The 14,494-nt window shown below is 37.4% G+C and overlaps 1 protein-coding gene across 1 annotated transcript in view; it reads left to right on the forward strand.

Annotated features, from left to right (window-relative positions):
- Positions 1-2,262: 2,262 nt before the first annotated feature.
- The window catches only part of LOC130874685 (olfactory receptor 10J1-like), a 33,593-nt gene continuing 21,361 nt past the window's right edge, over positions 2,263-14,494 (forward strand). The window contains exon 1 of the mRNA XM_057770107.1: positions 2,263-2,762. Coding sequence (XP_057626090.1) covers positions 2,263-2,762 — 500 coding nt within the window. The remainder of the gene's footprint in view (positions 2,763-14,494) is intronic.

A 14,494-nucleotide genomic window follows, 5' to 3' on the forward strand; every position in this document is an offset into this window, starting at 1 on the left:
CCATCTACTTCCAATAGACACATCCCTGATGAAGGCTGAGATAAGGCTATGAATATAAGGATAAGTCATTAAAAGTCAGTTTGTATATGATGTGTGTATATGTGTGTGTCTATTTAGAAGAAAGATTGCCATAGGTCCTCCACTAGGGTTTAGAACCTGACTAACCACAGGTTTTTGTCTCAAGAATTGTACCAGGTATGAAGTTTCTCAATTATTGATGACTAATTTATTTCTAGAATTGTAATCATTTCATTTAACTAAAAATATGTGAAAATAAAATTGTGAAGCTACTTTTTCTCTTTTTAGCCTGAATCTTCTCTAATTATGTTCCTTTATTGTTTGCCAAGAAAATTTATTTATGTGTTCTCTTATTTTCTTGATCAGTTTCACTAGCATCCTATATTCAAACTTATAAATATTTACTTGTATTTGCCTTATCAATTTATTTCTCTTTTATATTATTATCATTCAATTCATATTATTTTTCTTTCTATTTTTGTCCTACTTTTTATAACTTTATGAGATAGACATTCTGCTGGTTAGTATAGCCTCTTTCTAAAATAAACATCTTAAAATATAAATTTGCTCTAATAATCATCTACGAATAACACGTATGTTTTGGTATATTATTATTTTATTACCATTTGGTTCTAAATAGTTCCTGATTATCACCATGAGCACTTGCAATCATGGGTTACAAAGACAAACGTTGGCTTTTTTTTTAAAAATAAACTACCTATTTTTTAAAAAAAATTTCTAAGTTGATTACATTTTACTAAGAATATGATTATCTTTTTAAGGATAACTAATTTTAAGAAATTTTCAATATAAATTTTATGAACTATAGGCAATTGTTTTCATAAGCTCTAAAAAGGGAGATGTACTTGGACAAAATTCTTTAAATCAGGTTCTTAAATAAAATGAATTAAAATTTATCTTTAGTTCTAGTTCAACGACCCAATCTGTCATTTCTGAAGGAATAAGTTGGTTGTTTTTTTGTTTATTTTGTTTTTGCTTTCAAGGCTGGTCTCCAACTCAGAGATTTGCCTGCCTTGACTCCAAAGTGCTATAATTAAAGGTATGCACCAACACTGCTCAGCCTTGCTTTGTTCGTTTGGTTTTTAATTTTATTTGTGTGTGTGTGTGCTGTTCTATGACAAGTACACATGTGTGCACATGTATGTGCAGGCATGTGTGCACGTGCGTGCCTGAGTAGAGGCCAGATGCTCCTCAGCTAATGATCCCTAGATGTGATCCACTTTGATTTCATTATTTTTTTTTTAATTTTCTAACAGATAGTCTTCCATTGACCTGGAACTAACTAATCTGACTGGCAAGCGATTTCCAAGGATCCATCTCTCCAGTGAGTGGATTACAAGCATATATCCCCATCAGAGAGGCTTCCTTGAACTAAAGATGGGAATGAGTGTGAGACCCCAGGCAAACATTATGCAGAGACAGAGAGTCTAAATTGGATGTTTCCTTCAGGTCTTAGCCTTTGGAGGTCAGGATACTCCACAACAGAGGGAGTAAAAGATTACAGAGGTCAGAGTGGGTGGAGGCCACCAGGAGACCATGGCCCAACAGATCAACTAAGCAGGGCTTATATGGTGCACACAAACTGAAGAGGCAAGCAGGAGACCTGCATGGGTCTGCACCAAGTCCTCTGCATAAATGTTATGACTGTTACTTTGGTGTTTTGTGGTACTCCTAACAATGGAGCACATCTATCTCTGACTCTTTTGCCTGCTCCTGGGACACTTTTCCTCCTGATGGGAACTGTCTTGTTTAGCCTTGATATGATGGCTTTTGGCTGACTGTGTTGTATCTTGTTCTGTCCTGTTTAGCTACATCTCTTAGAGGCTTGTACTTTTCTGAACAAGAAACAGAGGAGAGCAGATATAGGGAGATAAGGGGTTATGGGGAGCTGGTGGAAGTAGAGGGAATGGAAATTGTGGACAAGAGGGATTGTATAAAAGAAGAATATATTTTCAAAAAAAGCAAAATATATTTTTAAAAAACACATGTCACCATGCCTGGCTTATATTTATGTTTTTAAAATATAAGCTCTATGGATTGGACTTGGGGTGTCTTTCTTGAGAGATGAGGAATTTATGGATTGAATTTCCTTACAGCTCCATCCATTCCGCACTGAACTCACACTACTGTACAGAATCTTTCCTCTGCGGTATACTCAGAGTCATTCCTGTCACACAGACTTAATGCTGACCTTCTCTTCGTCTTTCAGATCTGAGTTCCTCAATGAAGAGAGCCAACTTCACAGGGGTAAGAGAGTTTGTTTTCCAAGGTTTCTCTGATTTCCAAGAATACCAACTCACGCTCTTTCTTGTCTTCTTTGTCCTGTATATCCTGACTCTGGCTGGCAATGTCATCATTGTGACCATTATCCGTATTGACCACCACCTTCACACCCCCATGTATTTCTTCTTAAGTGTTCTCTCCACTTCAGAGACCTTCTATTCTCTGGTCATCATCCCACGAATGCTTGGTAGCCTTGTAGGTCTAAGCCAAACCATCTCCCTGGAGTGCTGTGGGATGCAGCTCTATTTTTTCCTTGGATTTGGAATCACCAACTGTCTCCTGCTAGCAGTCATGGGTTATGATCGTTATGTGGCCATCTGCAACCCACTCCGTTATAGCGTTATCATGAATTGGAGGGTGTGTGCCATTCTGGCATCTTCAGTCTGTGCCACAGGGTTCCTTCTCTCACTAGTTCAGGCTGTGTCCATTTTTAGGCTGCCCTTCTGCAACTCACTGATTGAACATTTCTTCTGTGATATACGACCTATCCTGAATCTGGCATGTACAGTGCCAGTCATCAATGACATCTTGACGTTAGTTATCACCCTCCTGGTAATCACAGTACCTGCCACCTTCATATTTGTCTCCTATGTCCTCATTATTTCCACCATTCTCAAGATCTCCTCAGCTGGTGGCTGGAAAAAACCTTTTGCCACCTGCAGCTCCCACCTCACTGTAGTTGTGATCCATTATGGTTGTGCTTCCATTGTCTACTTCAAGCCCAAGTCAGAGAACACCAGGGACCAGGACCAGCTGATCTCAGTGACTTATACTGTTATAACGCCTCTACTAAACCCTGTTGTGTATAGTCTGAGAAACAAAGAAGTCCAGGATGCTCTACGGAGAGTGATGGGGAGAAAATCCTTATCATAGTTGTTAATTTATGTCCAAATAGTTTCATCTTTTTCAAATTGAACACGATAGGTAAAATTATAAAGCCATGGTCTCGTGTGATTTGAAGTCTCAAACGTCATAGCCAAGGCCAGGGCCAAGACCAGAGAAGAGCTGGGAGCCAGCCTTTAATAATTTTGTTTCATTTCCTCAACCTCTTTGTTAACATAATAAAAAAACACAGGTCCTTTGCAAGACCTGTGCACAGACAGCCATTGGCCCTACTCCAGAAGATAATTACAAGGTCAAAGTATGATCTTATGTTCATTTCAGGCTTAAATTTAAAGGAACCAATCTATTTCTCATTGAATTATAAACCACACGTTAAACATTACTCAATAGAATATTCTCTTAATATAAATTAGATGCTTCAGCAAGTGGTGAGTAGGAAGTAAATGCACAGACATCTAACTGCCTTGTGTTCTAATAATATAAGCAAGGCAAAACTAAAGAGATCTTTATTTATTTATTTATTTATTTATTAAAGATTTCTGCCTCCTCCCCGCCACCACCTCCCATTTCCCTCCCCGTCCCCTGCCCTGTGGGAAGTCCAAGGACCACCCACCTCCATCCAGGTCTAGTAAGGTGAGCATCCAAACTGCCTAGGCTCCCACAAAGCCAGTACATGCAGTAGGATCCAAAACCCATTGCCATTGTTCTTGAGTTCTCAGTAGTCCTCATTGTCCGCTATGTTCAGCAAGTCTGGTTTTATCCCATGCTTTTTCAGACCCAGGCCAGCTGGCCTTGGTGAGTTCCTGATAGAACATCCCATTGTCTCAGTGTGTGGGTGCACGCCTCGCGGTCCTGAGCTCCTTGCTCATCCTCTCTCTTCTTCTGCTCCTGATTTGGACCTTGGGATTTCAGTCCGGTGCTCCAATGTGGGTCTCTGTCTCTGTCTCCTTTCATCGCCTGATGAAGGCTAATATTCAGGAGGATGCCTATATGTTTTTCTTTGGGTTTACCTTATTATTTAGCTTCTCTAGGATCACGAATTATAGGCTCAATGTCCTTTATTTATGGCTAGAAACCAAATATGAGTGAGTACATCCCCTGTTCCTCTTTTTGGGTCTGGCTCACCTCCCTCAGGATAGTGTTTTCTATTTCCGTCCATTTGCATGCAAAATTCAGGAAGTCATTGTTTTTTGCTGCTGAGTAGTACTCTAATATGTATATATTCCATACTTTCTTCATCCATTCTTCCATTGAACGGCATCTTGTTTGTTTCCAGGTTCTGGCTATTACAAACAATGCTGCTATGAACATAGTTGAGCATATACTTTTGTTCTATGATAGGGCATCTCTTGGGTATATTCCCAAGAGTGGTATTGCTGGGTCCAGGGGTAGGTTGATCCCGAAATTCCTGAGAAACCGCCACACTGTTTTCCAAAGTGGTTGCACAAGTTTGCATTCCCACCAGCAATGGATGAGCGTACCTTTTTCTCCACAACCTCTCCAGCAAAGGCTATCATTGGTGTTTTTTATTTTAGCCATTCTGACAGGTATAAGATGGTATCTTAAAGTTGTCTTGATTTGCATTTCCCTGATCGCTAAGGGAGTTGAGCATGACCTTACATGTCTTTTGGCCATTCGAACTTCTTCTGTTGAGAATTCTCTGTTCAGTTCAGTGCCCAGTCGACCAATGGAATCGAATAGAAGACCCTGGCTTTAACCCACAAACTTATGACCACCTGATTTTTGATAAAGGAGCTAAAAGTATACAATGGAAAAAAGAGAGTATCTTCAACAAATGGTGCTGGCAAAACTGGATGTCAATCTGCAGAAGAATGAAAATAGATCCATATCTATCACCATGCTCAAAACTCAAGTCCAAATGGATTAAAGACCTCAATATCAGTCCGAACACACTGAACCTGATAGAAGAGAAAGTGGGAAGTACTTTACAACACATGGGCACAGGAGAACACTTCCTACGTATAACCCCAGCAGCACAGACATTAAGGGCATTATTGAGTAAATGGGACCTCCTGAGACTGAGAAGCTTCTGTAAAGCAAAGGACACTGTCACTAAGACAAAAAGGCAACCCACTGACTGGGAGAAGATCTTCACCAACCCCGCAATTGACAAAGGTCTGATCTCCAAAATATATAAAGAACTCATGAAACTAGACCGTAAAGGGCTAAAAAGATCTTTTAAGCAATGGATTTGGAATCAACTAAAACTTCCCAGACAAACTATCTTCATAGAGCTCTAAAGGAACTCTAGGTCTCCTATCTGCCACATGTGGAACTCCTAATGAAGGGGAATGTCCTGAACAAGGAAGGGAACATTCAATATAAAAACTTTCTAATTGGCAAAACATAGTCATGAGAGTCTGGTCATATCATCTGAACACAAGTGACTTGGACTATTCTTTATTTCTTACTGAAGAGAAGTCAGATGGAGGAGAGAGGTTTCTGGGGCTAATAATAAAAGCATCCTTCATAGGAAAAATTTGTTTTAAGTTACAGAAAGGAAGAGGTGGTTCTAGAGGAAGAAGATTGCTGAGAATTCTGTGAAATTGGTGAATCAGGAAAGGTTAGGAAGAAATCTGAGAGTTGAGTCAGTGTGTTAGATAACATGGTGAGGAAGGCTAAGAGGAGCAGAAGGAATTTAGAAAATGTCCTTCTAATTGAATTCCTTGTAGGCCAAGTTACCAAGCCAAGGAAAGGTATTAGGTGAGAATTCCAGCCAGGAAAACTCCTTTGTGAAACAAATCAGGTGATACCATTACCACTGAATAACTGAGCTATGTAAATAGTAAGGAATTCTGACATGAAGACTTCTATAAAATTTAATTAACTGAGTTAGAAATGAAATAATAACAATTTACTGATCCTTACTTCAAAAAATGAAAACGAAAAGAACAGTGAAGTAAGTTTTAAATTCAATATGTGAGAAAAAATAAATGATGAATAAAATTTAGTAATTGGAAGTCATAATTATTGAGCAACTCAAAGTCTTTTATTACACTGAGAAATTAATTTCAATAGCCACAAATAATACATAAATATATATTATTTTCTTTGTTAAGTGTTGTCAAAGTACATAAATATCAAATAAAATATGCAAAGCTGTTGTGCATGCAATATAATATGTATGCAGGTAAATAAATTTTAAAAAAGTTCCAACATTCCTTCTGTATTGTCATTCAGAACTCCTAATACTCCTAATGAAGGAAAAAATTACCTAAAGTTTTTATGTAAATCTAGTCAGTCAATGATGAGTAATCCAGTTTGAGTAATGAAAGATATTTGAGGTTCTGCTCTTTGCTTTCTTTCTGCTTATCCTCACAAGGTCCTGGAGTAAATCTAGATTCTCAGAAACGTTTCCTACCCTGAAGGAAAAGGAACCTCATCCTTCCTCATTTCTACTCCTGCTTGTGGGATTTCAGGAAGATACATGACCAACATCAACCTTGGTGTCATGCATTGAGAGGACTTTGTATAGTCTTCAACTGTTCAACCTTGTTTGTGGTCCTGTGATGTAGTGAACTAGAGTCAACTTGGCATCCCCAAACCATCCACCTAACACCTCACTACCTACTCCTCCCTGCCAGGACCCAAGTCTTTCTGAGAGACTGCTCTGGGAAGTGAGGAACATTCTCACTTCCCTGTTTCAATGACTCCTTTCTGTCCTTGATGAAGGCATCACAGTTTAGCTGGGGGCAGGGATGAGAGTCTGCTCCCCAGTATCCCACTAACTGCAAAGCTGTCTTCTTTAAAGTTTGTATATCTTTATGTTATTCAAACCCTGAATTTGTTTCAGTCCTACAGAATATATTAGTGCTCATATTTTGATATTCAAAATCATTCTCTCCAAAGTAAAAGAGACTTTCTATTCTAGAAGAGTTTGCTAAACTTAAACCCTCTTTCAGTTTCAATACAAATGTTTCAGTTATGAGTTCTTAAAAGTCTTTTAAAAGGCAGTTGACTTCCCCTCTGGATTCTTCTGATCTTTCCCTGGGGCAAGTATCGTCACCTAGAACAATGTGGAATAATGATAACAATTTGAAAAAAAGAAGCATTAAGCTGCCACCCACAAAATTTCTATCCAGAGGTTTTTTTGGTTTGTTTTTTGTTTTTCTATTTGTTTTTGTTTTGAAATTCAGAAATCATTTACTTTTCACTCAGAACCTTCAAGAAAAAAAAAGCTCCCTGTCATAAGAAGCTCACTGCCCTCAAACAGAAAATCCCATTGTAAAAGTATAACTTTTCAGTAGTATAGTTCTCCTTCAGAATGGAGTTTGAGTCTCCCTTCCTGGAGGTTAATCTTGTCTGCCAGCTACATCTCCTTCTAATCTGTAGGATGAGGGTTTTTCCATCTTCCTAGTGGGAAAGATGGCCTTTGCCTGTGTCTGCACAGTTCTAGTTCCACAGAATGGTCCATCCAATCATTGGGTTGACAGAGATTTATTTTCCTGCTTAAAAAAAAAAGAGAAGCAGTAAGAAAAAGACTTAAAATACAGCGTGTGAGGAGGGGAGCTGTTAGGACCAAGTGCATGGCGGGGAAGGGATGGAGAAGATGGGGATTATTTGAGGTTGTTTATCCATGGTCACATTTCAGAGACAGTATCTTCAAACTGTTTCCCAAGCATTGTCTAAGTACATGTAGGGACTGATATGTTTCTGTGACATTTGAATAGATGACTGTCTTTTCACAATTTTTTGTTAGATCTACACATTAGGACAAACCTCATTTTCCTGAAGAAGGGCGTTAGTCTAGAAATACCTAGTATAAAATGGACACGATAGTCACCTGCCCCTGCTTCCCTGCTCTTGTCTGAAGTGGCAAGTTAATCTGACAGTGGGCAATTTTATTCCTTGCCTCCTACTATTTCAAGAATATCCTCTTTTAATCCAGAAAAATGTATATAATTGTCTAAGCACTTTTTTACTTTCTCTTTATTTAACAAATATATCTTGATTATCCCTCCCTCTTCTCCTCCCAGTTCCTCCCCAGTCTCCCTCACATCTGGTTCTCTTCCTTTCTGTCCCTTATTAGGAAAGAACAGGCTATTAGAGACAATCCAACAGAACCATAATAAAATATAATAAGATTAAAAAAATCTTTGACATCAAGTTGAACAAGGCAAACCAACAGAAGGAAACATGCCCAGAGTGGTCACATGAATCAGAGACCTACTCATTAACACTTTCAGGGGTCACACAGAAATACTAAACTGAAAGCCATGATATATATGCAGAGGACCTGGGATAGACCCATTCATGCCCTGTCGTTGCTTCAGTCTCTGTGAGTTTATAGGAGCTTTGCTTTGCTCAGTTGGATTAGAGGACCTTATCTTACTGCTGCACCTCCAGCTTTACATTCTTTGTGCTTCCTCTTCTCTGGGGTTGTCTGAGCTCTGAGAGGAAAGAATTGATGGGGACTTCCCATTTAGCGCTGTGCATTTCAGGTTCTTACTCTTTGCATAATGGCCGTGGTAAACTCAGTCTTATCACAGTTGATTTCCTCACTGATGATAACTCCTATTTGCCTTTAAAGATTGACATTTCTTAAGAGTCAACATTTTTTTCATGATAACATTTTCAGTGATAAACTATTCTTTATCCCACTTCAAACTGAAACAATTTATATTCTAGGAATCTTGATATAACCATAAAATTTCAATTCTAGCACAATTTTGTAGTCATTTAATTGGTCAACAGCATTTACACCCATAAATTTTAAAATTTTAGTCATACATTCTCATTCTTCTTTGGGTTTTTTGGTTGTTATTTATATCATTTCATACAGATTTTAAAAGCAACATGTTCGACTTATTCTTCTCAGAACACAAAGCACTAGATGGCAATTTATTGAAAGTCCATTGCATTGACAAATAAGGTTATAAAAGTTTATTTAATAATTTTGATTCTCACTTATCATGAAAAAATTATTTTCCCTATTAAAAACAAGGTCCCTATTGAACCAGAAATTTTCACATTTCTTTACATTGTTTTAATTGTGTTCATTTTGCACTGTAATCTGTGCTGCTTCCTGTGTTAATTTTACATAAGGCATACAGTGCAGATGGAGAATATTTTTTTCTTCACAAATACTCAGTTGCTTTGGGCCAATTCTTGCTAAAGATTTTTTTTTTTGTGGAACTGAGCTTGCACCTTTGTGGAATGTCAATCAAGCAGTTATGTGTGGATCAACTTCTGGGTTGTCTGTATTGCTGTTGTAACCTGGGGTCCGGTTTCTACCAGTTCCCCTTTCTGTGAACTAAACAGGAATTCTTCCCACTTTTCTGTTCCTTCTCCAAACACTCTGCTTAGCCCAAGGCCTGTGATTTTTTTTTTAATCCATATTTTGTAATAAGTTCCTCCATGTCTACAAAAGTCTCACCGAGATGGGAATTCCATCAAATACATAAATCAATCTGATGTATGGTCTTTCTGCCTCAGTAATCTCAGTAATGTTTTGAGGTTTTGGATTGTAAGACAATATTTATCTTCAATTATGTAGTTTTAATCTAATTTTTCGCACACAATTTTACACATATTTTGTTAACTGTAATTTATACTTAGGTAATTCATTTTCCTTGGAGAAAGTATAAATGATTTTCTTTTGTATGTCTATTGTGGCTGTGGATGCGTGAGAACCCCTCTGGGTAGCTCTGGCTAGCTTTGAATTCACTATATATCCCAGGCTAGCCTTGTACTCATGGTCTTCCTGCCTCAGTATCCCAAATGCAGAAATTATAGGCAATGTCTCTACATTTGGCTGCTATTGTGTTTAAAACTTTTATTTCATCATGCTTATTACTAATCTGCCCAAACAGAATTGAATTTCTATATTTTGATAATATATGCTTTGTTTTTTCTTAATTTAGTTACACAAAGAGTTTGTTATATCTTACTTCTATAGATATTCTGAGATTTTTAGAAATACAAATGAACATATGTAAAAAGAGAGAAGGTGTTTTTCTCTCTCATTTATATTCTTTTTATTTCATTTCATTGCCTATTTGAATGACTAGAATTTCTGCAATTATGTTAAATATGTATGATGGTAGCTATGGTTTTTAAAAATATGATCTTTATCAAGCAGAGGTAATTACCATGCATTCTTAGATTATGTATAGTTTTTCTTATAAATGAGTGGTGGGTTTTGTTAAAAGATTTTGCTATAACAGTTATATAATCATAAAGTTTCCTATTTAAAATGCTAATGTGATGAACACTAATCCTTGATGTTTTAAAATTGATCTAGCTTCACATTCCTGGAATAAATCCAGGATGGTCTATAATTCATTTTATGCACCATTGGATTTATAATAATTTTCTATTGTTTTGCTAATATTCTGCTGAAGATATTTTTTCTGTAAGGCAAAAGACAGAATCTTTTGATGAATTAGTTTGTCTTTCAAGCTTCTGAAATTGCTAACATAAAGTTACTCAAACTATTTTTGCATTATCTTATCATAGCTGATGAAGTTATTTCTTCCGTATTTATGGTATTTTTGACTTTGAAACTGACAATAAAACAATTAAAACATAGATATTTACCAATTTAATTGATTATTTATCAAGAACTTTCTTAAAGCTTTTCTATTAGTTTATTTCTCTTTTCTCCAGGTTTTTAAAAGTTTATTTCTTTATTTTTTTGCTTCTGTTCATATCTTTGTTACTTCCTTCCTTTTAATGTTGGAACCTGCCTTCTTCCAGCATTTCTAGCTTCTTCGTGTTTTCATTCATCTCATTGATTTCTTTCCTGCTAAAATGCTCATTTCAACATCGTAATCCCTTTCTGTATCACTGCTTTAGGTGTGTTCACATGATATAGCATCCTGAATATTTTATTTCCATTTTGTATTTAATTTTTTTCCATGGGACTTTTAAAAGTATGTTGCTTGATTTCCATGTTGTTTAGCTATCCCTGTTGAGTTTCTGTTATTGATAGATAGTTTATATCCTGGATATTTTTTTGTTGTGTTAGGAAATGCTGATTACTATATCAGTGTTTTATTTTAGCAGATACTCACCAGGTTTTCTTCTCCTAATTTGTGAGTTATGGTTCCAGTGATATTTTAACATTCGAGGCATTTTCTGATATTTTGGTCTGCTTGTCTCCTCTGGCATTTGTTGGAGGGACTCCCCATGTACCTTCCTTATTTACCTATTTCTTTTCCAATCAACAGTTTGCATAACAGCCAGTTATCTCTTATAAATGAAAATCATATTATACCCATCCCCAGTTAAACTCATCTCATAGTCCCATTTACCTACAATAAGTCTGTTTCCTCATAATGGGCCATGAGATGTTTGGTCTTTTCAATTGATATTTTTCATTTATTATTTTGGAACTTCATAATGCATATACCATATCTACATCATATGACGTCTGTTATCTGTGTTTCCCCCATTCCACTCCTGTGGAACCCCTTCTTCCCAACAAATACTCTTCCTTCTTTCATGTGTTCCTATCCAAGTCACATGCTGAGCTGAATTAGAGTTATCAGCACAAGGATGGACTAACTACAACATGGACCACTTCTTAGTAGCTACAGCACTGTAGAAAATAACTTCTCTTTTCAAAGCAACCATAACCGCCAATAGCTCTTCAGAGAGGGCAGTGCCTCATCGGAACCTCCTCCATCCCTGCTGGAGTATTAGCTGGCTCAGCCTTGTGTAAGTATTGTATATTGTAACTATAGCTACTGGGAGTTCATCAATTCACCAGCCTTCTCATGTTTAAAACATAATTTCTCTCCAGCCTCCAGTTTCTACACTATTTCTACACTCCTCTTCCACGGTATTTCCTGGATCTTGCAGTAGTCCCCATTTTGGGGACAAGCATCATTATTTCCCAACATATTGATAAGTTATGAGTTTCTGCATTATCCAGTGGGGGAAAAAAAAGCTTTTCTAGACAAGGCTAAGGGAGGTGGTTAACTATTTCCCTCGGGAACTTTTGAGCATAGGTTTGGTTTCCAGAACTATATACATTGAAACAGTGGCACATGACTGGAATCTCAGTGGTCAGGAGATAGAGGCAAGAGGACCAGAAGTTTAAGATAATCTTAAACTATGGAGTGAGTTCAAAGGCAGTCTGGGATATAGGAGGTCATTTCAGAAGAAAAACGGAAGTAGTTTGTGGCTAACTGTTAGGGAACTTTAATGACAAGAGACTGAGGAAAAGAAGAGAGAGAGAACACCTGGCAGGAACCAAGAGAAAAAAGAAAGCATCTGTCCTGACTTAGCATGAGCAAAGTTTTCAAGAGGGAAAATTTGATCATCTGTGTCAAATGGCAAGAATGATGAATTAGAATTGACCATTAAATTTGGAAATATAAGGGTAAGTGTAATCACTTGGGAAAAGATATGCATTGATACAGTTAAAACTATTCAAGAGTTAATAGGGCATTAAGAAGTTTACACAAGATGGGTCTGTGAATAAGAACCATTATGTGACAGCTTGGGGACATGAGTTGGATCTCAGCACTTACTCAAAAGGCCAGTCATGAGTGCATGCTCCTGATACCTTGGAGTTTGTAGGGAGGTCCAGAGATACAAGGATCAGTGGGGCTTGCTGGCTGCCAGTCCAAACGAAAGTTTAGTAAAAGACCCTGGTTCAAAAGTGGTAAAAGTGACATAAAAGCACAATTCCCCAAACACATGTGTTCATCCATCACACACACACATCACACACACAAGCAAACACATATTACACATCATGCACACACACCACATCACACTTACATTACACATCACACACATACACATTACATCACACACACACATCACACATACACCACACACATAACATCACACATCTCACACAGACATACCACATCACACATACATTACACATCACACAAACCACACACATATACATATCACATATCACACATATAACATCACATCTCTCTCTCACACACACACACATACATACCATATAACATAAGCATTACACAGACAAACACACACAGCATGCATTACACACACACATAATACTTCTGAAAAAAAATAATGGAGGGATAAATTGAAGACACCAAGCTCCTTTATATTGTTTTTCTGTAAAACAAATCAATTTCTTATCACTGAAGAGTAATATGGGTCAAGGATGATTGATTTCCTAAGTTTTACTAGCAAAATTAGAGCAAATGTATGCATGTCTTTTTAAACTGGTCTAGTTTGGTTCCTCTTTGCTGTCACATAACCCTGGTCCAAATGAAGTGGATGGGGTACATTTCCGTTTGCAGGCTGCCGTCCATACCATTAAGCAAAGCCAAGACAGAAACTTAAAGCAGAAACTGTGAAGGAACAATGCTATGGACTTGCTTTCCTTGGCTTGTTCAGCATCTTTACTATGCTGCCCAGGATTACCAAGCAAGGATGGTAACACCAACAGTGGGGAGTTTTCTTGATTGCTAGTTAAGATCACTACATTTTGAGGATGCCCCTTTCTCAATCTTCTGTCCTCTTAAAAGAACCCATTTTGCATCTCTTCTGGACCCCTACAATCCTGGGGTTTCCACTAGAACTGAGGTTGCACTTTCACTAATAGTGTCTTCTGGGTTCTCTTTGGAGAGGCTCTCACTCTAGTGCACAGAGGAAACAAGCCAGTAAGAAGCATCCTTCCATGGTTTCTGTTTCAAATTTCTTCCTTCTTGGCTTTCCTTGATGTCAGATTATAGCCAGAAAGATTATATAAATTCTTTCCTTTCCCAGGTTTCTTTCGGTCAGTGTTTAATCTTAGTTACAGAGAAGCAATCTAAAGCAGAACTCTCTACCCTTGTGCCCACATACCAATCTGATGGAGACGATTCTTCAGTTGAGATTCCGTCTTCTCAGGTGTGTCAAGTTGACAATAAAAACTAACCAAAATGTAAATGAACATGATCTAACACAAATTTGATGACTCAAAAGACGCACGGGAGGATGACTGAAGGATTGAGATGGGTGACAATGCAGTAGATGGCTTTACTAGCAAAATACAGAGGGCTCACTCATAGGGTTAAATACAGAAGATTTAATTTTGGAGCAGAGATTTACATGTACTTGAGATAGGTATGATGATGAAAATACACAGTACCTTTTAATTGCTTTGAATTCTTAAAAAATCAAAAAAAGTTGTCTACTGATGAAGGCAAAAGGATGAAAGGCGAGAAATACAGCAGGGTTGCCCAGCAACATCGACAAATCATTTAAGTTAAATGTCATGAATTTTAATTAAGACCAGTTATTATCTAAGTTTATTTTCTTGCCAGTTAAGTTCAGCTACATGGGTGATCTATGCAAGAATAAAATTTGATTTAACCAAGGTTGGCATTGT

Source organism: Chionomys nivalis, chromosome 5, assembly GCF_950005125.1.
Source record: "Chionomys nivalis chromosome 5, mChiNiv1.1, whole genome shotgun sequence".
In the NCBI taxonomy this organism is placed as follows: Eukaryota; Metazoa; Chordata; class Mammalia; order Rodentia; family Cricetidae; genus Chionomys; species Chionomys nivalis.